Here is a 26,245-nt window from a genome sequence, read left to right on the forward strand (position 1 = left end):
ATAGTAGGTCATTTTTTTTCAGTATTAAATGATTAAACTGTCATCATTAGAATATTTGATGTTCAACTTACTAGTTCAACTAACGGCCTGTTTTTCTTTTCTTGTTTTTGTTTAAAAAATAAAAAATAAATAAAGGGCCCGGTCTCCTTCGCCTCCCCCTTTATTGCCATGAGATGGTTCGGTCCAGGAGAAGGGCGCGAACGGGAGGGAAGCTCCTGGCTAGCTGTGACGTAGAGCAGGAGGAGCGCCATGTCTGAGCTAAAAACATTTAGCCGAAAAGGACAGAACAGAAATAAAAGAGGGAGAAGAGAGAGGGAGCGACAGGATGTCACCAGCTTGTCTCAGAGACAGGTGGGTGTTGTCCGTGAGGGGTGGAAATTAACCTGCTAGCTGAGTTCATAGCTACTTTAGCTTCTTTAGCCACTTTAGCTCCACCAACTGTCAGTTGCTTCACCCTGTTCTCCTTCAGGGACGTTTTATCCTTTTCATTTTTGATTTATGGTCATTTTGGCTGTTGTTAATGCATACTGGATATATATGCTAAGGCTGTGTATTTTTTGTGGGTTGAATTTTGTTGTTTCAACCTCAGCTCCTATAATGTGTCTATAATACACTGTATACACAACTTAGTTACACACAGGACCTCAGATACAAATATATCCTCATTGAAACCCATTAAAACTGCATTTTTGGATACATACATGTTAATTCACACATTCAGTTTAATTAGGCTTTTATTCTGAAGTCCTGGCTCTAAAATTGTAGTTTTATTATTTTATACCAGATGAAGTCATATTTTTCTCATGGAGCAAATGCATGTTGCTTTCCTGCTGTCCACGAAGGGCAGTGCCACTGTATTATGGAGCACTGTCGGCCACTGGGATAAATGCATACAATTAAAATGGTGTGGCTGTGTTGGTATGGATGTCTGAGTGGTGTGTGTGTGTGTGTGTACAGTTAGGTAGATAGAAATTATATTGTAGCGCAGATCACAATTCCCAACAACCTTTGTAACTAACTCAGTAGAATATAATATACCTCACAGGTGCAGAGCACTTCTTTATATGAGTTGCAGTGGGCTGTGAAAATGTCTGTGAGTGAGTGTGTGTGTGGTGGGGGCATGTACATCTTTGTAGGGTGCAAGTGTGTGTGATTGAATGGCCATATGAGCTTAGAGCAAGTGGTTCTCGTGACATTTTTCCAAACAAAAAAATTCTCCTCATCAGTTAGTTTATGGAAAATAATACATAAAAAACAACAATGGTTTTATGTAAACAATCCAAGATTTAAAGGGTTAAAATCCTGAAAATGAATGAGTTCACAGAAAATTCAGTGTTTACATTTTGCTCCTATTTTTACCAACACTTTCAGCTGTCCCTGCTCCTGTCTTGTGCCAGGCCCGACAGATGCAGCCCTGTCTCCCCATCCCCACCTCCAGACCCCTCCATGAACCAGCCGTACCCCCAGCTGGAGGTGGAGGTGAGCAGCACTGTGTTAACTCACATGTCAGTTGGAATAATTTCAGAGGGGGCATGGGAATATTTTATTTAAAACAACAAAACAAAAAACAGGTTAAATCATTTTAATGATAAGAATTCAAACACTGCAATTATTTTCCCACAGAATGATCATTACAGGAAACACAAACAGCCTGTTTCATGTTATGGCTATGGATATTATACCTCTACACATGAGGCCCACATGCTGAGGACAAGATATATCTCAAATTTTATTTTAAGAGGTTAATATATATTTAAGTTATTTATTAATGTTAAGATGAATTTTACCATTAAAATTACATTTAAAGGCCTGTAGCACATTTCTTATAGAAGGTATCAGTCTTTCATCAAATAGTGGATTCCACTATCTGCAGAGTGCTGCATGCATGTGTGCGCAACAACTGGGGGGTATAAAACAGACGAGGCTTACATCAGCCCATCGATTCAAGTGGCTCCCCAGTAGTACCATGCAGGCAAATGTGCTAAATGCTGTCACTGTAAACCTCATAACACAAGTTTAAAAATATGAGAGTCTTTTCAGAAAAGATGTGCCAACCAGATACGAGTGTTGGTTTGTTTTTTGTTGTGTTGCAGTGGTTGTTTCTGTGCATGTTGGTCCGGTCAGTTTATATATTTATGTGTATCTGGTTGTTAGCAGTGAGGCCTGGTGATGATGTCAGTCAGACATTTTAACACTTTGATCCAGACACAGACATCGCAACAGGTGCTGCATACATTTCATTACATGTGTTTATGCACATTTTCAGTTTTCACATTAAAAAAAAACCCAAAAAAACACTTGGCTGCGGTGGAAAAGTTTGTGTATGTGTCCAACACAACACAGCAGACTGAAAAGAAGCATGTCAGGCTTTGAGTTGTGTTTCTGTTTGCAGTTTACCTTTGTGTGAATAGATGTCTTTTATCCTAATTTTCAGGACTTATCCTGACGTGGGATCTGTAGGTAGATACAAATAGAGACAGACAGACTCCTCAGCTGCCAGTTTGACCACAAGCTTCTGAAATTGATTCATAAATTGATATTGTCTTCCAGCTTCAGGAGGCTGAACTCTGGAGGGAATTTACATATTAGTCTAATAGAAATGAATGAGGCATCAGTGAATGCAGAGCACTATCCATCATCTGCACTGACACTGGGAGCTGGAGGAGTGAATCGGCCTTGTTAGACTGTCATATGTGCAATAATAATAACGCAGTAATGTGATGTGGTGTCATCAGGAGGGAGGAAGGAAGAGGGTGGTGGAGGTCAGAGCAGAGAGCCGAGAGTCTCCTTCACGTCAGAGTGCGTCTGCTGGTTTGATTGTCACAGCTGTGATTGGACTGGTACATGTTGGCCTGCTCGTCACTTTCCATATCGTCACGGTGATTGTCTCAGCGAAGCTTGGTGTCTGACCGCACAGAGCGATGGGTTCTGTGACTCCTGTGTTGGTGGGTGGTGTCACTGGTGGCTTCTGCTTAAATGAGCAGCCACAGAAGAAGAAGGATGAATTTCCTGTGATGAATACCTGCTTAAAGACCTCGAGCTGTATTCACAACACAGCGTAAGGCTGGAAGTAATTCTTAAGTGGCCCAGCTAGAAAAAACTCTTAAAAGTGTGTCAGCTCTAACATTAATGCCTGTTTCACAAAGCTTTTTACCACTAAAAGTAGGTCCTCCTGAGAGAAGTTAAAGGTCCATATTTTAACTTCTCCAGTGTTTCATTTGAACTGTTGATCTCCATCAGAAGATATATTTGAGGTTTTAAAACCAAAAACCATCTCAGTGTAGTTTTACATCTCCTCTCTCAGGCTTCTCTCTGGAGCTCTAGTAACAACGAGCAAGCTTTAGTATCAATGAGCCAATCAGAAGAGAGGCTCTGAGCCTCATGCTTTGTCTCTCCCACCTCCACCTATTGATGGATCCTCCAGCTTCAGCCGCTTCCTGCCTTTCTTCTGCTGCTGCTTGGCCAAGTGGCCACAGGCAGGTTAAAATGGATGGGAAAATTACAGCAGGGCCTGGTCACTGATGGGCCCCATGCTGCAAAAAAATGTCCACCTTAACAAGTGTCATCATCTCAAGATTCATTTCAGATGATTTTAAACTTCTAGTGGCAGTATGTGTGTGTGTGTGTGTGTGTGTTGGCTGCAGGTAGCTGTTAGTTTGTCCGTCTGTTTTGCAAAGCTTGTTGCTCATAAAGAGGCTCTCTGACTCTGTGCCCCGAGAGACGCCGGAGAATTCAGCGCTCACTGTAAAACGCATTCCTCCGAAGCCCTTTAAACTCTCAGCAGACAGGCCTGTTTACTGCCCCGCCATGAGCTCAGGTCGTAAAACCTCCACCAACCTCAAGTGCTGTTTGGAGATGACTCTTAGCTGAGTCCTTCTTTACTTTGGAGAAGTCATTTCATTTTGTATTCATTTAAAATCTGAGACTGAAGTGATGATCTGGAAATGATTTTCTGTACTGATGTAGTAATGTTGTGTTCAAGTGCAGGTGAGAAGCTCTCATCAGGGACTGCAGATTTAAGTGAAATTGCCAAATTCATATTTTCCTTTTCATGATGTCCATCCCATATTTTCTGACTGGCTTCAGAAAACACTGAATGGTTATTTATTTCTCGGTAAATCTATGTCTTTATTAGATAGTTGAACATTGAGAGATAAGAGGAATAACATGCAACAAAGATCCTTGATTGGTCTTGAACTGGGAATGCTGAGGTTCACAGTCTTGTCTTAACTCCTAGGCCACCACCAGAGAGGCTCAGATCCTGACCTGTTGTTAGTAGAGCTCCAGAGAGAAGCCTGAGAGAGGCGATGTAAAACTACACTGATGGAGAAAATCGAGATACGGTTAAAAGTTTGATCTTAAATCATCATTCTTCAACTCGTCAACATAATTATCACCTGACTTCAGCTCTTCTTGCTTGCTGTTAGCTTATTAAATAGCTTGAGTTAAATACCTAATATGAATTTAACCCTCACTGCCTAACCACAGTAGAAATTAACTTGTAAGCTTTTTCTAAAATGAAACAGTCTGTCAAAATCATCCTGTTTGAGGTAACATAAATCACATTTTCATGACTGAAATCCGTTCTTTTATAACTGATTATAATAACTATTATAGTCCCTGAATTTGTTGGTGGAGTGCTGAAACCCATCTTTCATCTTTCTCACTCGGTTATCTCCATCAATAAATGAAGGTGCTGGTAATGCGTGATCTCGGCAAGTCTTATCTCCACCTCTTGTTCGGGGCCTGGTTGAATTTCACAGCCTGGGGCTATTTTCTCTCCCGCTTCACATCTCAGAGAGAATAAGGAATTCCAGTGGCAAAAGCAATCACAAACTCCAGATCAAACGTGTCCTCGGCTGAATTCCCTGACAGACTAAAATCATTTGTTCCTCTCACTAACGCTCAGCGCTATGTCCCCGGAACCTCTCGCCCCTCTCAGCTGCTTTGTTTTATGTGGTTTCAGCAGCTGCGTCCTCTGGGCCGCTCTGTCAGAGCTAATATTGAAGTACACACAGGCTAACTGCAGCAGCAGCGGCTGCTCTGCACGTGTCTAGCCTTTTCCCCTCCTGTTAGCGTCCTTTTTCATCAGCCTCTGAGTGAGAATTTACATTATGTCAAGCCTGCTGTTGTTGGCGAGGTAAGACGAGGTCAGGGGAAGTTATTTCAAAGCCGCCTTGGAAGCGGTCGTGCAGTGTCTTAAGAATGCGTGTTTGCCTCAGTCTGACATTCAACAAGAAAGGCTTGAGGAAAGTGCGTTGTCGGCAAGGGCTGCAGGAACGTGGCTTCAAAGACAAAAGTTTTGTTGTTGAATTATTGAAACGATCAACACTCCTCCTTCTACAGGAAGCGATCAAGAGATGGACTGATGAATTATAATATTATCTCTGTCACAACAAGAAGCAGGAGATGATAACACGTCACAGAACAGACCACAGATGAGTTTAGGGTGCATTTAATCTTCCTGCACTTCACTGAGCCTGAGTTGTTAACATGTATGACCAGTATCCCGTTGTTTACTGAATGGCCTTGAACTCAGTCACTGCGACAGCTCAAACCGTATTTCTGTGTCTTGTGACAGATCAGGATAGAGTAATATTAGTGATCACTGATGACTGATGTTGTTCTGCAAATAGAAACAAAAGATCATAAGGCAAACAGTTTATTTTGTTGTTTAGTTTGGATGACTGTTGTGATCCTGTTGTGGACAATCTGTACTAGAAAAACCTCAAAAAACATCTGTATGAAGGACAACACAAACAATATTTGTTTAAAAAAATCAATATTGTATTTTTCTTAAAAATGTACAAATGATATTTACACATAACCAGCACACCAAACTGGTGCAACAATGTACAAAAGGAAAAACTGATTCTTTCCTCAGATGCTCTTTATTCAGGGCTACACACCAACGTCTTCTGCTCTTCTCGCTGCAAGAGCAATGCTGATTTTTTTTTTTCCCCTCGATGCATGGGTTCATAATTCCAGTCACATATCAAGTCTCTGATGCCTGACACTGAGATGTCAAAGTTAATCTCAGCAGCAATGCAGCAATCAAATAATGGCTCACTGAGGACAGTGACTGTAAACTTGAAATGCTGTGATGACAGAGAAAGAAAGGTTGTGACTAAAACGTTTTCAATGTATAACATAAAGCTCAGCTCAAGTAATTTACAATGTAAAATGTTCCAAACGAGTAAATGTTGTCATATGCAAAACATGCATATGTTTTGGCTGAGCCAGGCACTTAGTAAACTGATTTACTGCAGACCTGTACAACAACTGAATTCTGTTATTGACTACCTAAGGCAAAAAACAAAAATATGGCTTTTGAAAAAGATAGAAAATTGCCATTTTAAATAATTAACAAATGAGACTGTACAAGAAAACAAGAGTCACATACTGCAGAGGCTTTTTGGCACAGTCGCATCAGTTTTCAGTCTGTGGTTGAATGTTTATCGTGCATAAGGAGTTCAACACTTTTGCAAATACCTTTCTGTCAGAGGAGTTTTATATGACATGTCGCTAAGACATCAAGTTGAGGAACTTGCTCTCCTCTGCCAGAGCAGTCAGCAGTGAACTCATGTCACCAATGGCCATGTTCCCGGTCCCCGCCGGCACCGAGGGCAATGTGACTGAATTCCTGGGTGTTGTTAGGCGAGAGGAACTCCGGGACAAATTCTGGAGCAGACCTGGACTCAGGGTCCCTGACATCAGGCTGGAGTGATCCCCATCGTCGAGCATGCTATCAAAGTCTATCTGTGCCTGTTCCAGTGCTGTGTTACAGTCAACAGTCCTGGACACCTGGTTGTCGTCAGAACTCAGAGATGCTGCATTATTTTCAAAAGGGGGCACGTTCACCACAGGAGAATCATGATGGTCCATGTTCCCATTCGGCTCAAATACTTGAACCTGCCCTGTGTAGTACATGGCATTGTCATCAGAGCTGTCACGGCAATTAAGTCTTAAAACTTCACTATTGGATAATTTGGATGCAAGTTCTGGGTTTGCATTACTTGGATGCCTTGTTTGCTGCGTCACTTTAGGACCTGAAAGGTGTCTGTTAAGACATTTGGGTTCTGTTGGTGGCCTGGGCTGGAGATGGCTGTGATTCACAGTGTGCAAGGGATTCTGGGAGGTCATATTACAATTCTGTTGATCTGAAATCATGATAGATCCATCACAGTCCTCAGTTTTAACTTGCACAAGCTGAAACCCAGCATCAGCAAAGTGCATGTCAACAGTCTCCGTGTCAACTGGCTCCTGTTTGCAGGTGGGGCTAAGCATGCTCCCATTCACTGCTGCTGTGTTACTACAAGTTGGATAGGTGGCATTACCATTCTTGTCATAGGGGGTAATGCTTTTGTTGAACCTGTACTGAGAGCTAATTACTTTATTGAGATTTGATGACTGCTGGAATCTCTGCTGCTGGAAGCTGTTTGCTCCTGGTTCAGTATTCAGCTGTTTGCATGTCTGCTGTGTTGTGTTAGCAAGGTTTTGAATCATCTGCTGGTTGGAACTGAGATTGTTATAAATGGATCCAAAGTTCTGGTTTTGCTGGAGGACAGCCAGGTTCCCTCGGACCTGCAGTTTGGAGTCGTGTGGGCTGACATCCATGAGTCCTCCCAAAGAGACAGGTAAATTAACTCTACTGTCCCTCGGTGAAGATGGATACCTTTGTCGCTGCTGCCCTGGACTCGCGCTGGGAGAAGCCAAAACCTGGGTGGACAGGTTAATGTTGGTATTCACAATGGCCATCCTTCTACGATAGTATGACTGCTGCTGGAGATTGGGGTTTCCTTGGAAATCTTGTTGATTGGTTGACACTCTGCAGGTCGTGTCTTGGTTGTCAGTGTTGAAGTCAGGCAGCATCAGGTCTTCCTCAGGGATGTCCTGTGTTATCGTCTCCATTGTGACGTTCTCAGAGATGCTGGGTGGCTGCACGCTGTAAGGGTAGCGGTGGAGACCATCTAAGCGCTGGCAGCCTTGTTGCGATAAATGGCGGCGATCTGATGCAGGAGGCGGATAGGGCTGCATGGTCACCCCTCCATTCAGTGTGCCCATGCTGTTGTAGCGCTGCATTTGTGGCTGGCTGAGAGAATCTATGGTCACCCGTCTCACAGGGTCACTTGCTCGGCGGGGGATGTTAGACGGGACCTCATGGGGCATCAGACTCCTTGTGGTGTTGCTGCTGTACTGCCTTGAAGACAGGCCTTTGTTGGTGTCGGAGGATTCCTGGGGGTCCCCGTACAGGGCTGTGTGGGTCTTCAGACACATTTCGTCCATGTATGGAAGAGGGGTAGGTGGTGCACCCCCAGTGGCAGCTGCGTATTTCACTTTGAGGCGGTAGTGCTGGGCTGGGGTTAGGCTGAGGGGGCTGGCTAGGCCCCCTCCCCCCCACAGTCCTGCTCCTCCGGTGCTTCCCCCACATTGGCTGGCCTGACTGGAGCGCCGTGAGATGTCGGCCGAGATGGGGTCATAAGAGTCGGCAGAGCTGAGGTTACTGGGGCGGTTAGCACCAAACTGTGAGGCCTGGCTTGAGCGTCGACTTGAGTAGCAGGGGGAGATGCCTGAGGAGCGACGGCTGAGGGTGTAAACTGAGCTAAGGGTGCTGGAGGTGCTGTCACGGCGCTCTGAAAGGTTTTCCAGCAGAGCTGATTTACCAGAGCTCAGCTTACCCATGCCTGAACCAGGGAAGGACACTGGACCACCACCCATACTTGGACTCTCCAGGAGGAACCCTGTGAACAAACAGATGAAAATGTCAAACACTTCACTAGCTTTTTTGATTCAGTCTCAACACTCTCATCAACCTTCAAACTCTGATAAACCAAATGTATGTTTCCACCAAACAGGAGATAAAGTTAGCTACTAGCTGGTGGAACATCTTGCAGCTAGAGTCCAGATTTTTCTCTGGAGTGGGTGGAGACTCACCACTTGCTGGTATGGGTGGGAGCTTGGTGCCGAGGACCAGGGGTGTTGGGTTGTTGGCCCACCGACACGAGTCCCTCACTGTCTTCAGCTTCTCCTTCTTCAGATGCTCCAGGAGCTGACTGGTGCCGAGCTGCTTTCGGAGGTGGAGACCCACTGCCGCGACTCCGCAGGTGGAATCTTCAAAGCCCAAGGACTCCACAAAGGGCAGGTCGTCCAGGGTGCTGAGGTCCCCCAGGCTTCCCCCGCTGTGCGCCGCCATTTCTACTCCACTGTCATTGTTGGTGGCACTGCCAAGTGGTGATGGTTCGCTGCTACATGATGACTGACCGCCAGGGCTGGACTGATACATCTAGAAAGAGGAATGGGAGAATGGAGGATATGGAAAGAGCAAGAGGAAAGAGAGAGAGTGATGGAGAAAAGACAAGATAAAAAGAGCATGAGAAAGGCAGAAAAGACATAGCTATTTGTCCTAAAAAACAACTTTTCTTTACCAGAACAAAAGTGGAGCAGTGGTTAACATGGCACGAAGAACAGTGAATCATTGAGTCTTTTATCCTCCCCCAGCTTAATTGTAAATAATGAGTGTTTTTTGGGGATGGGTGAAGAGGTGGGGGCGCACCACAGATTACAGACTGTCTTAGTCTGTCTGTGAATTAGAAATGGGCAGGATGAAAGACTGCTTGAGCCTGAGCCAGAGCGCCGGGCCAATCATCACAAGATGTGATCACGTTTCTTTCTCCAGAAACTCAGCTCTGAGGGTGGAGGCTTTTTGCACATTTAGGTGAGCATGAAGCTTTGCTTGTCACAGACTTGTTTCTGTTAGATTCATGGTAAATAGCCTTCAGAGCTTTCTTCTTCTTCTGCCACCTGCATGACTTCATTCAGTGCTTTACACAAGTGCCAAAGAAATGAAGGAGAAACAAGCATCACACCTAAAGGTCATTGCTTTCTCACATAAAGTTAAACTAGTATTACTAACATGTAATGTTAGGACTTAAGAGGAAGTAAATTTTTCATGTATAGTTCAACATAGTGACTATAGTTCATCATTTCTCATTTTTTCGAACAATGATGGTTATACAGCGTGTATCCCTCTGAATTGGCCCTGGCCAGCCTCAGTTTCCTCGCAGACTCTAATATATTCACTGCTAAAAAGCCGTCTTGATCACAGCTTGATAGCTGCCTCTGTTTGCACAGAGCACCAAAGCCAATTCCCAGTGTTTGAATATTAATCCTGGAGTGGCTTTTATCATGTTCAGGCTCTCTGACGGGTGTTTGATAGGTCTCCACTGTAGGTTTAAACTGCTTGTGTGCAGGAAAAGTGACGTACGTGGTCTTCAGGATAATGTGAGTCATTGTGATATAGGTTATTAACGTCACCTGACAAATAGAAATAGATAAATCCTTATTTCTTCATTATGAGGTAGAAATATTGACTGTTGTCGATAATATCACTTCAAAAGGATTCTCATTTATGTGTCGTTAAAGAAAAAACAAGCAGGCAAACAAATAAATTCTATTATAATGATAAACATGATGAAAACATGAAAAATTGTTCTTGAAAAAGTAAAAAATTTAACAAAATTGAAAAGAGTTCATTCAAGAACAGGTTCATTCCAGAACTCTGGTGAAAGATGGCGTACATGCTGTAAGAGAGTAAAACAAATCAGAGGTGAGCTCACCTTAGTAAGGTCTGTCCATAAGGAGAGTCAGAGAGGGGAGAGAAATGAAGACAATCAAGCACCAAGCAAAAGAAGGGTTAGTGTGGAGAGATGCGCTGCGGTTATTTACAGCACTGATGGCCCATTACTCATACTCCATGTCTCTACTGATGAGGTTGAAAGTTAACAGAGTAGCTGAAGAAAAGGCAGTGTAGACTAGTTAGTATGAAGAATACTGATGGTATGCTGTAATCTATCCCACCCTCAAAGAATCACTGTTAGGTTGTTGTACAGCTGCAGTCAGCCCATATAATTAACAGCAGCAATAGTTATACAACACTGGACACACAGTACATTTGGATTTGTGTATGCATGTAGTACTGTAGTGTACTGTCTGTTGCATTACATTGTTGTATAATGGTCATTCTCTTCACAGCTTCACTGTCAGAATGATCTTCTGATTATTTATTGGCAATCAAGTTGGTTTTACTGAACTTGAGCTCAACGTATCAAGCAGTCTTACCACTGAGCTTTCTGTCTTGATGGATTTCACATGTAGGTAGTCTTCCATGCCTCTGGGGGAGCCATTGTCTGATATCTTGTCCTCCCTCTGGATCCTCTCTCTGGGCGCTGTCTCGTTCTCGCTGTTCTCCCTGGGCGCTGGCGGTCTGGGCGGCATATCGCTGCGCTGCTTCTTGGTGACGTGGGCTTCGGGGCCGTGGACCGTCTTCACATGCTTCCTGAGAGAGCTGGGGTCTGTGTACCGCTTGGTACAGCCAGGGATCTTACAAACATAGGGTTTCTGCAGATACAAAGAAATATACAGACAATGCACATGTCATACAGAGAATCCCTGTGTAAACTGTAGCTGGAGGAGCTGCAGGACCTTCATGTTGAAGATGATCTTAAAGCCTTTAAGTGTAGGATTAGAACATTTCTGACTGAAGGGCATAAAACGCTTTTGAGACTGAGTATTGTTTTCATTTTATTGAGTTAGATTCGGTCTGCATGCAGTTAATGTTTAAGTACAGGTGCAGGTGTGTGCATGAGAGCCTCAGTGTGTTCGTGGGTTGTTGCAGTGAGGGTGAATTCCCGCTCTGCAGCCCTGCTGATGGATAAGCGACGAGGTTTCTGAAACACTTCCAGTTTTCATTTTCTCTTCACCGTCTGCAGGTGGTCCCACTCTGTGGGGCGGAGGGGGAGCGGTGAGCATGATTTGCCCTAATGTATTGTGGGCCGTTGTGCTCATTATGTCTACACCTCATTAGTTACTCACAAACGTCTGCAGAGATACACAGGGGTACCGAAGCAACACACAAACATGGTCGTCGACACCTGTATGGAGGGAAATGTGCAGGCTGGAACTATCTGCCTGTGCTAAGGGAAATTTGGGCCACAGCTCACTGCAGACCAAGGTGAACTCCTGTCATCCTCTGTAGTTTTTCATCATGGCTACTTCAGTCAGCTCGTGCACGTTTCAGCTCTCTGACAGAATTTCTTATAGAGCTCTGTGTGAAGTTTTATTGTGTGTAAGGAAGAACAGTCTTTTGTACCTCATTGGAATGCGTCCGGTTCTGGTGTTTGGCTCGGTCCGAGGCGTTGGAGAAGGCTTTGTTGCATCCTTCGTGCTCGCAAACGTATGGTTTCTCACCGGTGTGTGAGCGCAGATGAGTTTTGAGATTCTCCAGACGAGAGTAGGCCTTTGAGCAGCCCTCAAACTGCACAGCATCAGAAAAGAGAATGGGCAGTGTTAGTCTGTTTTGGCATCTGACAGGAACGGTCTCTTTCAAACTTAATAATAATGATAAATAGATCGATGACTATACTGACAACAAAACCATTATCAGAATGTTTGTGTCAAACAAGACGCAGTTAATCCAGAAAATTATGAGTAGATTAATCTGTCATGAAACAATCTGCATCCCTACTTTTGCTTCTTCTTTTTTAATCTTTAGGTTTAAGATTATGTAAAAGATGTTGCTCCAGTTTTACTATTTATGAACAAAATGAGCCAATCGTCAATAAATGTGTTGCTCAGAATTTGTATCAAGAAGCATTTTGAGAACTCTTCAACTGTGATATGAAAAGGAATTCAGGTAAAAAATATTTTAACATCTTGCTGATCTTTTAATTGTTAATGACATTTTCACAAAAAAACAAAAAACAAAACAACACATCAACTAGCTGCTGTGAGATTTATGTATTATATAATGGGCCATGAGTAGAAGAAGAAAGGAATCTTCAGTCCTGCCATCCCAAGGGTGTGTGTTTGTGTGTGTTTTACCTACAGTATCTGATGTGTGTGTGGGTGTACAGAAATGCATACAGTGTTTAGAGAATGAGTTGCCACCCTCTGGGGGCCCGTCAGGCGCCCGTCAGGGACCCGCTGGGGCACCGGGGCCATCCGTTACCCACCGTGCACTTGTGTGGTTTCTCCCCTGTGTGTCGGCGCATGTGAACCACCAGCATGTACTGAGCTTTGAAGGGCTTCTGCTCCCGCGAACACTCCTCCCAGCGGCACACAAACTCCTTCTTCTCTCCGTGGATGTGGTCATTATTGATGTGCTGTGGGACACACACACACACACACACACACACACACACACACACACAAATGAGTGGTTTTCTGGAGAGGGTTGTCCACTAAGAGGCTCTCATGTTGTTCTCGGCAGGATTTTTCTGTAGAAATCCATCTTATCAGTGTAAATCTCAGAGGAAGGCTGCAGCAGAGAAAAGAGTTCCAGGCCCACTAATTAGGACCGCATAGATTCTTCATATCAGCCCAAATCAAAGTCGGGTTTTCAGGGTGAAGTTCCACAATTTAAAAATCTACTTTTTATATTTTTCTCAGTAATTTCAGTTTAAGTCTCATTGTCTTAAAGCAGGTGACTAAATCTGTAGGGCTATAAGAATAATTTATCCTGTTTAAATTTTCCCAATTCTATTGACATTTTTTTTTCTTGTTTCTTAAAATGCTATTAGAGTTGAATTATTTAAACTGGTCTAACAAACTTTTTTTTACTTGTTTTTATGAGAGGAGGCGCCTGCACACTGAATACTAGCTGCCATAAAAAGATCTGGTGAAGACACATGAAGAAAACATGTGGTTGTTTTTTAGGAGGCTTCTTTTTTTCTTGCTATTGTCCCTAAAAGAACATTGGGATCTACAGTACATACACTACCTTGTCATGTTTCTTATTACTCTTTCTCATTTGGTTCATTTCTGAGAGTGAGATGTTTCATGTCTGTGTTAATTACCGAGCTGGACTCAGGATGTGGTTAGCTTAGCATGAAGACTGAAAGCAGGAGGAAACAGCTAGTCTGTCAAAACTTAAAGAAATACAACTACTAACACCTCCAAATCACTGGTATAAACAAATCACTGTACGGCAAGAAACAGAAGGAAGGCGCTGTTCTTCAGAGCAGACATTGTGACCAAAAAAGAGGATACATGTTTATCTTTAAATCGAAGAGAAAAACTGTGGAGTTCTGCCAGGGAGGAGAAAGGAAATGATGGCGTTTATAGGAGATGTGGTCTTAATTTGTAGAAAACAATAGCACTGTAACAATACTGCTCACAATTATCTTGACCACAGTCTCATTTGTTTACAGGAATCACTTCAAAGCATCAGAATTATGTCGACAATGAAACACTGATGTTTGAAAATGCCGCACATAGCTGCTTTAAAAGTCTGTAAACAATCACAGAGGTGAGGCAGCGGTGAGGTGGTTTATGGGAGATTTTCTTTAGACAGAAAGAAGAATCTGATTTCAATGAATGACAGATAGCACCCCATCCTCTCCCCAAGCAGCCCAGAGACCCTCACTAATCCCCTCACCCTGCTCCGTCTTTTCTCTCTGTGCTTCAGTGGAAGTGTGGAATGCTTAAGACCCTTTTAACCAAGACGCTGCCTGTTGTGATGGGAAAAAAAATGAAACTGATGATGGTTCTACGTCAGGTTGTCGAGCAGAGGATGGATGGGAAACCTCAAAACATGTATCTACAGATTTAGATGGACACAGAGAATTCAGATGCTGTTTTCTTATCAGAAACTTCAGTTTTAACCTTGGGAAAAGTCCTCTTACCTCAAGGTCCACTTACTAGGTTTTTCTTGTAATTGGAAGCTCCTTGCGGATCACACTGCATGGAATATTTTGATAGTGTTTTGTAGTGGCCTGATTTTTACGCTGGTTTTAGTACAGCAGAGAGATTCTTTTGTTTGATTAAGTTAATCCAGATTACAGGCTACTTTTCTTGTTGGTGGAAGGTTTTTTGGATATCACAGACAAACTGCCAAACCCACACTTACATGGACCAGCTGGTCCTGTGTGTCGTACTCCTTGGAGCAGCCCTCCCAGTGGCAGTTGGTTTCATAAACGGCCTCGGGCTCCTGTTTACATTCGTCTCGGTCCACGTCGTCCTTCAGGTCCAACAAGCTGCTGTGATGGTTCTGTGGAGAGATCAGATCAGACATTAAACTGATGTCTGTTACATATAACTAGAAAACAATTAGCTACATTGAATTGAAACCAGTTAATTGTCCGTTAGCAAAACTCATTTGCATGAACCCTTCATCCTCTAAGGTCGTGTTTGCACCAAGCACACGTGGAACAGTTTACAGCTGCTAGACTCATATTCAGCTGTTTGTTCATATGTTTTACCTCATGTGAACAGCAGAGACAGTAAATTACAGATTGAAGCGCACACAGCTCCATCACGCTCCACTACAGTTAAAGAGTTTGGAATCAGGTTTGTTTTGACAACTTCACCCACAAATACACACATGTGACTTCTGCTTACAACTTCTGGTTCAGCTTGTAATTAGGCAGTGTGAACCTAAACGAACCAGACACACAAAAAAAAAACATACACAATGTAAACTTTGTGTTTCGAACAACAGAAAATAATCAGTCACACTGCAGGGTTCAGACTCTTTTCAACAGGTTTTACTAAAACTACACATTTCTGCTTCAAATACAAAAAGCTCTGCTCTACTTGTATAAATTATAAAAGACAGTCAGAAATAGAGAGACACATTTGGCATGTAGGACACTGTCACATTATGCTTCCTAAACCTAATTCTAACCTTAAAGCTCAGTCTAAATCCTTTAAAAAGAAATAACCAGACATGTTGTCCAATGGTTTCTCACTTTACCGAAATGCTCAGATTTTTACAGAAATACCCAAACTTCCCAAAACTGTCCAAGCTGTCTAAAAACATCCTCACTGTTATTACCTTCCAAAAATGTCCAAGCTTAGCAAAAGTGTTTTCAATTTCAAAAAAGTCCCCCCCTTTCAAAAAAATAACAAAACATACTTCACTTTAAAAAATTGTTCTCATGTTCAAGAATATTCTGATTGTCAATAAATGTCCCAACTGTCCAAGAGTCTTCACTCACCTTCCAAATAGTTTTCACTGATGTGTTAAATGTGCTCACTTTGCAAATGTCTTCGTGCTTAATGTCACCAACTCAAATTGTCCTCACAGTAGTTCAAGAGCACACATGCATGCTGTAAGACTGAAACTGACACATGGCTTGTTCCACTCGGCTTCCTGTACGCCACTACCAATACAAAAACACACACACACACACACACACACACACACAAAACATGCTGACTGCAGCATGTTTGTCTCTGCCCCACGCACGCTATCTTCATCAATTCTGGTGGCCCCAAGACGACTGTGCGCACTGCCGTCCCCATGCATCAAACCCAAACCTGCCTCGCTATCGGAGAGGAGCCGCAAATTTGTCAAAAGAAAGAGAAAAAGGCTCCTCAGATGACAATAAAGCCCAGCCAATATTTCATGAAAATGAAGTGCTCTGGCACAGTTTACAGTGGCGAGGGAGAGAGAGAGAGGGAAGGGGGGTGGGAGGTAGGGGAGTGGGAGCGACCAAATGAATGGATGCAAAGCTCTTATCATGTGGAGTTTTTCTTTATCTGAGACATATTTTACAAAGGGGTCAGCAGAGGCTGTGGCTCCCTGGGGCTGCGAGTCACGCCACAGAGCAGGACACAAACCAAACAGCAGAAAAAGACACACAGGCGCTCCCACTTTACAATAATGACATCATCATGCAAAACTGTCTTGACTTTACCAAACTGTCCTCACTTTACAAAATGTCCTTATTGTGCAGATCTCCTGACTGTCCAAAAAGTCCTCACTTTACAGAAGTGCCCTCATTTTGAAGAGTATCGTCTCATCCCGACTTTCTGTCGGAAGACTTTACTTCCACTTTATAAAATGATCTCATAGAGAAATGTTTTCAAAAGTTCCTCGTTTTGAATGTGTCGTGCTTTTATCTAGTAATTTCCCATGTTGATCTGTTCTAAGAAAAATAGTCACTGAAAGTTTGCTGTGATATATTTGATCTGAGTAAAGCCTGAACAATTTGACCTGAAGTTCCAAAGGTAGACGATGCTTTTCTGAAGTAACGGTACAACCCCTCTGGGGTTTTAGAAAAAGATATGATTTTTTATCTCCCGTACCGGTGAACAAGGAGACAAAGGCCTCAGTCCCTCTGCTTCGCTCTTGACCTTTGACCTTTTGGTGATCATGGGGTCGACTGTGCTGCTGACGGCCGAGTCGCCACTGGGGTTCTGAGGACAGAGAAGAAGAACGGATTTAGTATCCAGATTCTAAAATCAGATTTTACTCAAGCCTTTATTTGACCTTCTTTATACAGACACACTGGCTGTTCATTGATTTCATCACTGTATAAAGACCAACTCTCCTGGGGTTAGACAGAGACAGATCCACCTTCCCATGCCCTCGTTGACCTTGTACACTCATCTATAATTTCAGGCTGAGTCAGAGATTACACGGAGAGCTGACGGGATAAGATGGTGTGGGTGGAGGGAAATGATGGGTCTCCCTCCAAACCGTCTCCCCCACCGAGTGTTTATCTCCGAGAGGACACCGCACACACTGCATGTGCTGAGGTCGACACCACAAAGCATAACACCAGTAAACTGTGACCACGCAAAGAAGAGTGATAAGACTGACTTTAAAAGGCAGCGACGGCAAATAAAGTCCACCGCGAGAACAAACAGTTAGAAACTGGAGCAGCAAAATTCCAGGTTTGGCTAAGCAGTCGTTTCAGCAGCTGCCAATGAGAAATACCTGGAGAGCAAGAAGGGGAATTTCCTTCAGCCAAAATCCACAGAGAAATCATTCGAACAATGGGAGGGCTGCATCTTCCTGAGAGTGTACACAAGTACACAAACAATACACAAACAGTACACAGTTTTCTTAAAGTTCAAACATGAACTCATTTCACATTAAACATTAAAAAACTGATTTAGAAAAGTTTTTTTGGACTCAGAATAAATTTCTATCAACTCAGTTTTTAGGCTTTAGGCTGATAAAAAGTTGGTCCCACTCGACCTCCGCTTATTTCAGCAACTCCTCTGTGTGTCGGCAAACTTATTTTTCAAGACAACATTTGGACAAAAGAATATGATAAGAAAAAGAGCTGTGTTTGACATGAATTTTACCTTGGATGTCAGGTCGCTGTTGTGGGTGGAGGCTGCCAGAGAGGAGAGACCGAGGCCCGGCTGGCGGCTGGAGAAGGTGGGCGGAGGCTGGATGAGGGGTGGAGTGTGTCCGAAGGCGCTGAGCCCCCGCTGCTGGGAGAGCAGCTGCTGGTAGGCCATGGGGTTGATGGGATGAGGGAAGGGGAAGGACGGGCTGCAAGGAGCAAACAAGAAAACAAATGTAACGATGAGATTCACACTGATGCTGCATTTTTACTGGTGTTTCTTTATTTAGTCAGGATTAAAGGAAGGAAAGCAAGTAAGGGGTAGGAAGCAAAACAAGGAGGTAGTGAAGGAAGAGGAGATTGTGAGACAAATGAGGAGGTAGGAAAGGAAAGAAGGAGGAAAAGAAGGTAAAAGAAAGGATAAAACTGGATATCGGGGAAGGACAAGGGAGGAAAGGAAAGAAAGAGGGAGGTAAGGAAGCAAAAAACATGACAGAGTGATAAAGAAAAAAAGAAGGAGGTAAAAGGACATATTTCATCCCAAACAACCTAAAACCTACATATGAGACTGAGTGATTTGTCAGGACCACTCTTTTCACAGTGTGTTTATTTAGACCGTATCTTCAGGTGAGTTACCTGAGTCCTCCGACCGACAGGTGTCCGTAGGAGCTGCTGGCGGCCGAGCTGGAGCGCGAGTTGTTGATGTAGGCCACCAGTGAGTTTGGTGAGGTGCGGATCATCGTCTGGAGGTCGATGCTGGCGTCGGACAGCGGCGAGATGGACAGTGCCCTCTTCCTGCTCAGCCTGGGCGTTAGTCTGGGGCTGGAGAACCGAGACACTGTGGACACACAGGTGGGTCAACAGGTCATTGAATGTGTCACACTGTGGACGTCTGCTCTGGTAGTTTGACACTGTCGTCTGTAAAAATATTAAGGATAAACATAACCGTGCTGTTGCAGTCAAACAAAAAAGGTTTAATGTGTTTCAGGTTGATTTGTTTGATTTCAAAAAGCAGATACCTGGTTTTAATGTGACACAGGTGATAAGTCCTGTTCCTCCTTCATTCTGACCCCACATCTCAAAGACATCCTCCACTCACCTGAGAGACTCTAAACTCTCTCAATCTAAAAGAACGATTCCTGAGATCTAACTGGTCACTCCTCTCCTCATCACTTTGTTGTTGTCTTGGTATTGGCCCGTGTCGCCTGCTCGTGCTATTTCAGGACGGCGGCGTTAAAGCGTTGAGAAGGGAGGGAGCCTGCTTTGCTCCAACCGGGACCGACGTGATTGATGCTGCTGCAGCCTCCCTGCGACACTCAAACCCCACGGACACAGAACACCCCTATCAATAAGTGCTCAAGATTGATTCACAGCTAATACAGTAAACCATTTGTTCACAGTGATGGAAACTGAGCCTGGCAGAGGATATTATTAAATAAACTTAAGTCTCGTGGAGGCAGCAGGAAATTCACTGAAAGAAAAGCCTTCAAGGAAAAAGGCTGAAAGTTGTCCCAGTGACACAAATTTCAAACAGCCGAGAGGTTTAATTTTAAAAGAATCTCCATCTTCAGCAATTTCTATCTAAAAACCCGACTTTGTTTAAATAAGAGAAAAAAATCTCCCAGTACGGTGAGAATAAATCTGCGTCTGATTGAGTAGGTGTCAGTAGAGCAGGGAGAGATGTGCAGGAATATTTCTCGGCCAGGAGCAGTGACTTACAGATAAAAGTAAGAGTAGGAATCAGGCAGGTTTTTTAAAGTGAAGCCATCTGTCCATTGGAAAACTCAAAATTATTCCACATATTGTTACTGTCCTTCAAACAGCGTCTTCCTTTAAGATGTTTGCTTGAGCAAGACAATACACTAAACCCTCCCATGTAACCCTCGTCATTAGGTTTTATTACCTGAGAATTTGGTCATAAAGTGTCTGTATGAAAGCCAGCGGAGCCGTGCGGCTGACATCTGCCCACATGTGGCGACCCCATTAAGATTCAGACATAACCAATCAATCTTCCCACAATAATTCCCCGTAATTACTTCAGATAAACATCACACAGTCTGGCTTGTACTTCATGATGTTAAATGAGGGCAATTTACAGAGAATTGATTTCAACTGCAAGGAAATGTATGCAGAGCGATCTGATCGATTCTCAGCTCTGAAATGTTAATTCAGACAAGGACTTGAAATTTAAACTCAGTGGCTCTAAACTTCCTGTGTGTTTGTGTTGTTGCATTGGACTTCTGAAGCAGTTTGTTACAACAATCCAAAATGGTAACAGTGCATTTTGCATTACCTGAGGATGGACCTTTAACAGGCCCACAGTAACTTTCAAACTGGGGGGCTGTTGTGCCAACCAGAAACACATCATCCTCTCCACCACACCTTTTGAAAAAAGCATCACTACACAGGTGCAAGCTCACCAGTCAGTCCATGTGTGTGACAGCTGTCTGATCAGCTGAGAAGTGTCCAGGTGTGTGTGGCCTGGCTGCCCTGTGTTTGAGTTATCTGTTCTTATTTGGTGATGAGGTGGTTATTTTGATAGATCATGTAATTAACTGTTTGACCTTATTTTTGACCGTGGGACAGTCTTTAAAATAAATTTGATGATGATGGTATATCAAACATCCCTCGCCTGGAAACATTTCCTGAGTGGCTTGTTAGGTCTTCATGTCAGATCAGCCAGAGTGAAGCTAAAAGAAAAGTCTGACCATTTCCTGCAAATAAATGTTCCTGTGTTCGACAGTTGGTGGAAGTGATGTGCCAAGAAACAGTTTGCTAGAAGAACAGTGTCCTAGCAGAACAGAGTGCAAGAAGAGCAGAGTGCTAGCCAGAATACACGTAAACAGTACGGCGTCATAATATTTAAAATATATTTTTTAAATATATATATTATTATATATATTATATATATATTCTTTCTCTTAGCACTTTACAAAGAAACAGTTTGAGGGGGGCACATCTGGCGCAGATCAAACCTTAACGTCCTTCTCAGGAAACCAACTGGTCCGATGTTCAGCTTATTCCTACATCAGCGAGAAGCTCTGTGTGTGACCCCCCCCCCCCCCCCCCCCCCCCCACCGATTAATTCTGCTCTGTTTGCTTTCACTGCTGTCCTTAATGACGGGGGCTAAAGGCTGTTTTTTAAGTACGTCCTCCGGCACAAATGTATAACATATGTTATCTGTTTAGAAAGTGGTGCTTTGAGACTTGAGGAGGAGGGGGTGTGTCTTTATCCCGGGACATATGGAATTTGAATGATGATACAACAAATCCACAGAAGAGAAAAACATCAATGCTCCTTTCTCCAGGGATATCTCAGCTCAGGAGGTTTATTACCAAAGACATTACCGTTCGGGGGAGGGTGTCATGGGATGCTAATTTGGACATTTGACTAGCTGAAGTTGAGATGTAGCTCATGTTGATGGTGTTGGGGGGGGGGGGACAGGTGTAGAGGATCAGGTGTGGTTTTTTTTTTTTGTTATCTGCGGGTTGGATGAAGCCGTTCAGGACTGGCAGCCGTATTCATCTCTGTTACTTCCTCTCACCTCTGGGGAGATGTGTTTATTAATGTGCCACTTCCCCTGATAAATGGACCAATGGAAAAGCCTGGGTCGACCCCTCCACCCCCCACCCCCACCATTGTAATTTATATCAGCAGCCGCCACTGGGAGGGCTGGATGGGACAGAGAAGTGTGTTTGGAGTGGACTGATCTGGAGAGCAAATGAGTGTGTGTGTGTGTGTGTGTGTGTGTGTGTGTGTGTGTGTCGCAGCCCGTGAGGCTCTTGTTACCACTGTGGTCTGTATGTAACTGAACTGTTAGCAACCAGAAGGTTGTAGGTTCAAACGATGCCTCAGCTGCCGGGGAACATTTTTGGAAAGAGAATTTCTCTCAGCAAAAGGATCACACACTGTTTTTGTGTTTTGCTTTTCTGTGCTTTAGAATGACAGATGTGCAGTGCCGACCTTATTCTATGAGCAGATGTTTCAGCAGCAGCGAACAAAAGGAAAAACATCTTAGCATCATATTTACTTCTAAGGGAAACTTCTCCACTACCAAAACTAGGACAATTAAAAATATCTGAGTTTAAGTATCAGATCAGATTCACTGTCACTGGATTTTTCAACCTGTTTTGAGAAAAATTTACTTTAAAGATTCAAAGCAGTGACTTGATAAGTGCACAGCTGCTTTCATTATTTTTCAAGTCACAGTGTTGTTACATGTTGATGAGCTGCAGAAATCAATGTACACTCAGCTTCGTTATCACACAGAGATAAAGCACCAAAAATAAAGATGGTCAAAAAAAGGAGATGAGAGGAACAGAAACCTGGGGTTTCTTGTCCATTTGATAATTTCTTAATTATCAAAGTTGCAACAGCCTCTAATTTGACCTTTGACCTTCATCAGGGTCATCCTAATTTCAGAACTTCCACCTTGTACAGATGTAAAATACTACATCATGCTTTTGAAATTGGTGTGATTTTTGTGCTTTGAAAGCTGCGTGTGTTTAATCTGCAGGATCCATGTGTGATGACTAGGACAGAAAATCAGGCTGTTAAAGGTTTAACGTGGCTTCAGAGTGACTGACTGACAAAGTGCACACAGCAGAGCTAAATGTGGGTTTGTGGAACTCAACACAGTCTGAATATTTGTAAAAATGAGTGCAAACACAGGAAAAGATGGTGTTTGTTCTTCAGGACGGGATACTGAACATTTCTGTTGTCATATCAGGAGTAAAATATCTGTTGTGTATATGACTTTTTATCATTTTTTGAGTTTTTCATGTGTAGTTCTGTCAGAGATGCAAACATGGCCTTCCTTCCTCCTATCTGGATGTATGGGAATGAAATGATTAGTTCTCGGCTTGTTCCACGGTTTTAAATAACCAAACACACACTGCACCTGGAAGGTGAAATGGTCTTTTACTTCTTTCTGTCTCTCTCGGCCTCTCGCAGCCACATCCAGCAGCTTCAGTGAATAACTTAACAATGACATTTTGGCGAGACGGAGCCAAACGCGCTTTCCGTTTGTTTTGGCCTCAGCGCCTGCACAGTGTTTGGGACGGCTGGAAACTAAGTTATGACAGCTTTAGTGAGGCCGGCTTCACACTGTTGGCAGCCTGCCGTCGCTCTCAGCAGCACACATTTGGCCTCCGACACCACAACACAGCAGGCCCATTCACAACCCTGAGCTCTGTCTGCTCAGCCCGCGGGGGGGGGGGGGTTAACCCTGACTGACCACTCTGCATGCATGTCCACCAGGGCTGGACATAATAGTTAGTGCACTGTGTAAACTCACAGTACGTTGTGTTAAAGAGCAGTTTGATTTCTGGAATATGAGTTGGTCTTTACCTTCTTGTGAATTAACATTTCCCAGTTCTGACCTTTTCTCTCAAACAGACGTGAAGTTGTGAAGCAAAAATGCAGCTCAACATTTTAAATGGATGTTTCCTAACAGAGTCACACTTTGGCTGCATGGCTCACGACAAAAGATCAACTTACCAGCTGGGTAATTTTTCCTGAGCTGCAACTCTACTGATTTGTTTCACAAAGGAATTTAAATGATTGGTTGACAGACTGCACTGCTCTGCAGTGGATTTCATGCAAGCAGCACAGTCCGCAGAAATATTGGATTTAAACCTTAGTTTGCCTTGAGCAAATATTTTATTGTTCTGGGCTGGCAATAGACGTCTGTGGGGTCGTGAAAATAACTTTGAAGATCCAACCCACTGCGGGATAACAGGTAAAAAATAATGGTTTGCAGGTTTGCGACCAAATCACAGAGTAACGACAGTGGTGTGTGTGTTCACTTTAAACAAGGAGCCAGAAATGGAGATATCCCTGAATCCAGTTTTTATCATGTTGATTTATATCTGAGGGTTAGTGCATCGCAAAAGGAAGTGTCACTTCACTGGAGGAGCAGAGAAGGCAGACATGAAGACGAGGAGGGAAGCTGGCGTTTAACATCACAGAGGCTCGGACAGATGACGATACTCTCTCTGGTGTTCATCATCAGGAGTTCCCCTCCATCACTCTCCCTCTCAGACATGGCTACCCTTTTAAGGTGCAGAGCAAAGCGCTGGATCAAAGTAGGCATTCATTACATTAAATATACCTGCTGCGACCTTGTGTGCCCTGCGATGGTGTGCACTGGAAATGTCACAGCGGCACAATAAGTCCTCGATGTTTATGGAAAAGTGCTGGCGGAGGCCCGGCGTGGAGAAATACTGTGCAGCGCACTGCCGGTACCTGAAGGCCCTCGGCCGTTTGAAGTTGTTTGACATGAAAAATGTATACAAGGCTTTTTTATTTATACGCCTCTCCTGTGATCTTTGTTTCATCATCCACCTGGACTCGACATTCTGATAGGAATTTCATTCTCCTTAATCAGTGTCAAAGCAGCTGATTCAATAGAGCAGGGTGGGCTGCTGAGATGGCAGACCTTCCTTTAACTGCACAACCTGGGCACTAGCTCCCATGTTAGCTTCATATAAAAACAGTGGAGTTGTCCTCTACTGGTGCTTCTGCATGACAAACTGTCCTGACATTCACCATCAGACAGAGGAGGGAGGAAAACTCCTTCCTTTTATCCACAGCTTCTCAGCTCTCAAGGGGACTTTTGAGAAAAGGGTTTGTGGTTGTGGCGGGAAAATTAGCAGAGGGCCTGGACTGCAGCAGAAATAAAATGAGTTAAAAAGTGGCAAGGCAAACGATTTCCTTAACTTCAAAGCTAATTAATTCTCTCAGCTGTTTTTTCTTTTGTAGATTTGCACCTTTTCTTTGTTTTTGCATGATTAGTGAATATCTATTGGTTTTGGACTGTTGATCAGTATATTGTCTTCTTAGGTTAAAGAAAAAAGGAAAGTATCGTTAGTTGCAGCTCAACTAAACATTTCTTCCATCATTTAAACACATGAAAACTTGATTTAAGCTCCACCTTAATGCTGCATTTATCGTTTTGTTGATCAAGAGGAAATATCCAATTTTCAAGTTTCCCAGTTGGAACCTGTTTGTTCCCAGAATTACTCACCGTCGATGGGGGTGATGTAGTCAGACAGGTGGGCCCCCGCGGTGGCCCCGGCCCCTTGCATGAGCAGTTCGCCGTAGGGGCTCCGGTGGCTGGTCATCAGGTGGTAATACTCTGCCGGACTGGCCCCAGGAGGAGGAGGAGGAAGTCCAAACAGCCCGCGGTCTTTCAAATGCTCATGGGCCACTGTAAGAGGAGGAGGAGGGGGGGGGGGTGCAACAAGGGAAGGATTAAAGGTTAGAAGGAAGCAGGGATGGAATGAACCAATAAAGGGAAAAGGGGGAGAGGGGGTGAATTCCTGGTGCGTCCCGGCTCATGCTGAGGAGATCTTTGAATGGACTCGGGGGCCGTCGGCGCGGGGTCACTGATGTGCAGCGGCCCATGTAGGTGCTCCCACCCCCACTCTACACCCCACTGCCTCCTCAGTCTCAGAGGGAAAACACTGCTAGAGTGAAAATGATTTAACTTGATAACTTTTTTATTCTCCTTCCTCCTTAATAATAAAATATTATATATATTGTTTTATAATAATATAAAACAGCCTGTTTTATGTTTGGCAGCTTTTAAGGTAAGTTTCAGCACAGATATTAGCTCCGCTCACTGATTAGATGGTTCTTACAGAAATGATCTGTGGGAGTTTAGCAGATGTTTATTCCAGTATTCTGTGTAATATAATTAGTGAAATCACTGGTATATGAAGATGCTTCATGAGGAGAAAAACAGAATAAAAATTGAATAAAAATGGATAAAAAGAGTTTTGGACCTTTGGACACAGTAAAGAACGTTTAAAAGCATCAGTGCCAATAAGACTGCGATGTGAATTTGTTTCCACCTCCAGAATCACCCCCCTCTCTCCTGAAGACGCCGGTCTACAAACCAAACGTCTCCCCTTGTTTCAGGGACTCTACCCCCTGCCCTGGTCTCCTAAGTAATGTTTCAGACAACATCAGGGCTCAGGATGTAAAAAAGAACAGACGCCGTGCTCGTGCTGACTTCATAGCTGAGGTAGCTGCTCTTACGTCTCACTTCCAGGATCATATTTCCACCTTAAAAACTTCTGAATGGTGAGGAAAGAGGCAGACAAAGGCCAGAGCGCTTTTCTTAATGAAATGAAACTCTGTGGGGAGTGTGACAGAGAGC

General features: G+C 43.6%; 2 protein-coding genes across 6 annotated transcripts in view; one reads left to right on the plus strand and one right to left on the minus strand.

Annotated features, from left to right (window-relative positions):
* Nucleotides 1-187: 187 nt before the first annotated feature.
* Nucleotides 188-26,245, plus strand: part of LOC139622405 (ras-related protein ralB-B-like) — a 159,415-nt gene continuing 133,357 nt past the window's right edge. For 3 of the 5 annotated variants that reach the window (XM_071479717.1, XM_071479718.1, XM_071479719.1), the window contains exons 1-4: nucleotides 189-351; nucleotides 1,372-1,479; nucleotides 18,109-18,246; nucleotides 18,737-18,932. The gene's annotated coding sequence lies outside the window, so the exon portion shown is untranslated. Of the gene's footprint in view, nucleotides 352-1,371; nucleotides 1,480-18,108; nucleotides 18,247-18,736; nucleotides 18,933-26,245 lie in introns of all 5 variants that reach the window. The other 2 variants (XM_071479720.1, XM_071479723.1) reach the window with 2 other exon arrangements.
* Nucleotides 5,766-26,245, minus strand: part of LOC139622374 (zinc finger protein GLI2-like) — a 64,128-nt gene continuing 43,648 nt past the window's right edge. Inside the window, exons 5-14 of the mRNA XM_071479651.1 lie at nucleotides 25,109-25,291; nucleotides 18,717-18,918; nucleotides 18,097-18,289; nucleotides 17,089-17,199; nucleotides 14,906-15,046; nucleotides 13,011-13,160; nucleotides 12,149-12,313; nucleotides 11,119-11,397; nucleotides 8,935-9,283; nucleotides 5,766-8,741 (exon numbers count right to left, since the gene is read on the minus strand). Of these exons, the coding sequence (XP_071335752.1) occupies nucleotides 6,526-8,741; nucleotides 8,935-9,283; nucleotides 11,119-11,397; nucleotides 12,149-12,313; nucleotides 13,011-13,160; nucleotides 14,906-15,046; nucleotides 17,089-17,199; nucleotides 18,097-18,289; nucleotides 18,717-18,918; nucleotides 25,109-25,291 (3,989 nt within the window). The 3' untranslated portion in view covers nucleotides 5,766-6,525. The remainder of the gene's footprint in view (nucleotides 8,742-8,934; nucleotides 9,284-11,118; nucleotides 11,398-12,148; nucleotides 12,314-13,010; nucleotides 13,161-14,905; nucleotides 15,047-17,088; nucleotides 17,200-18,096; nucleotides 18,290-18,716; nucleotides 18,919-25,108; nucleotides 25,292-26,245) is intronic.

Source organism: Trachinotus anak, unplaced genomic scaffold (assembly GCF_046630095.1).
Source record: "Trachinotus anak isolate AG129_WGS33_773 ecotype Australia unplaced genomic scaffold, CSIRO_AGI_Tana_v1 ptg000006l, whole genome shotgun sequence".
Classification (NCBI taxonomy): domain Eukaryota; kingdom Metazoa; phylum Chordata; class Actinopteri; order Carangiformes; family Carangidae; genus Trachinotus; species Trachinotus anak.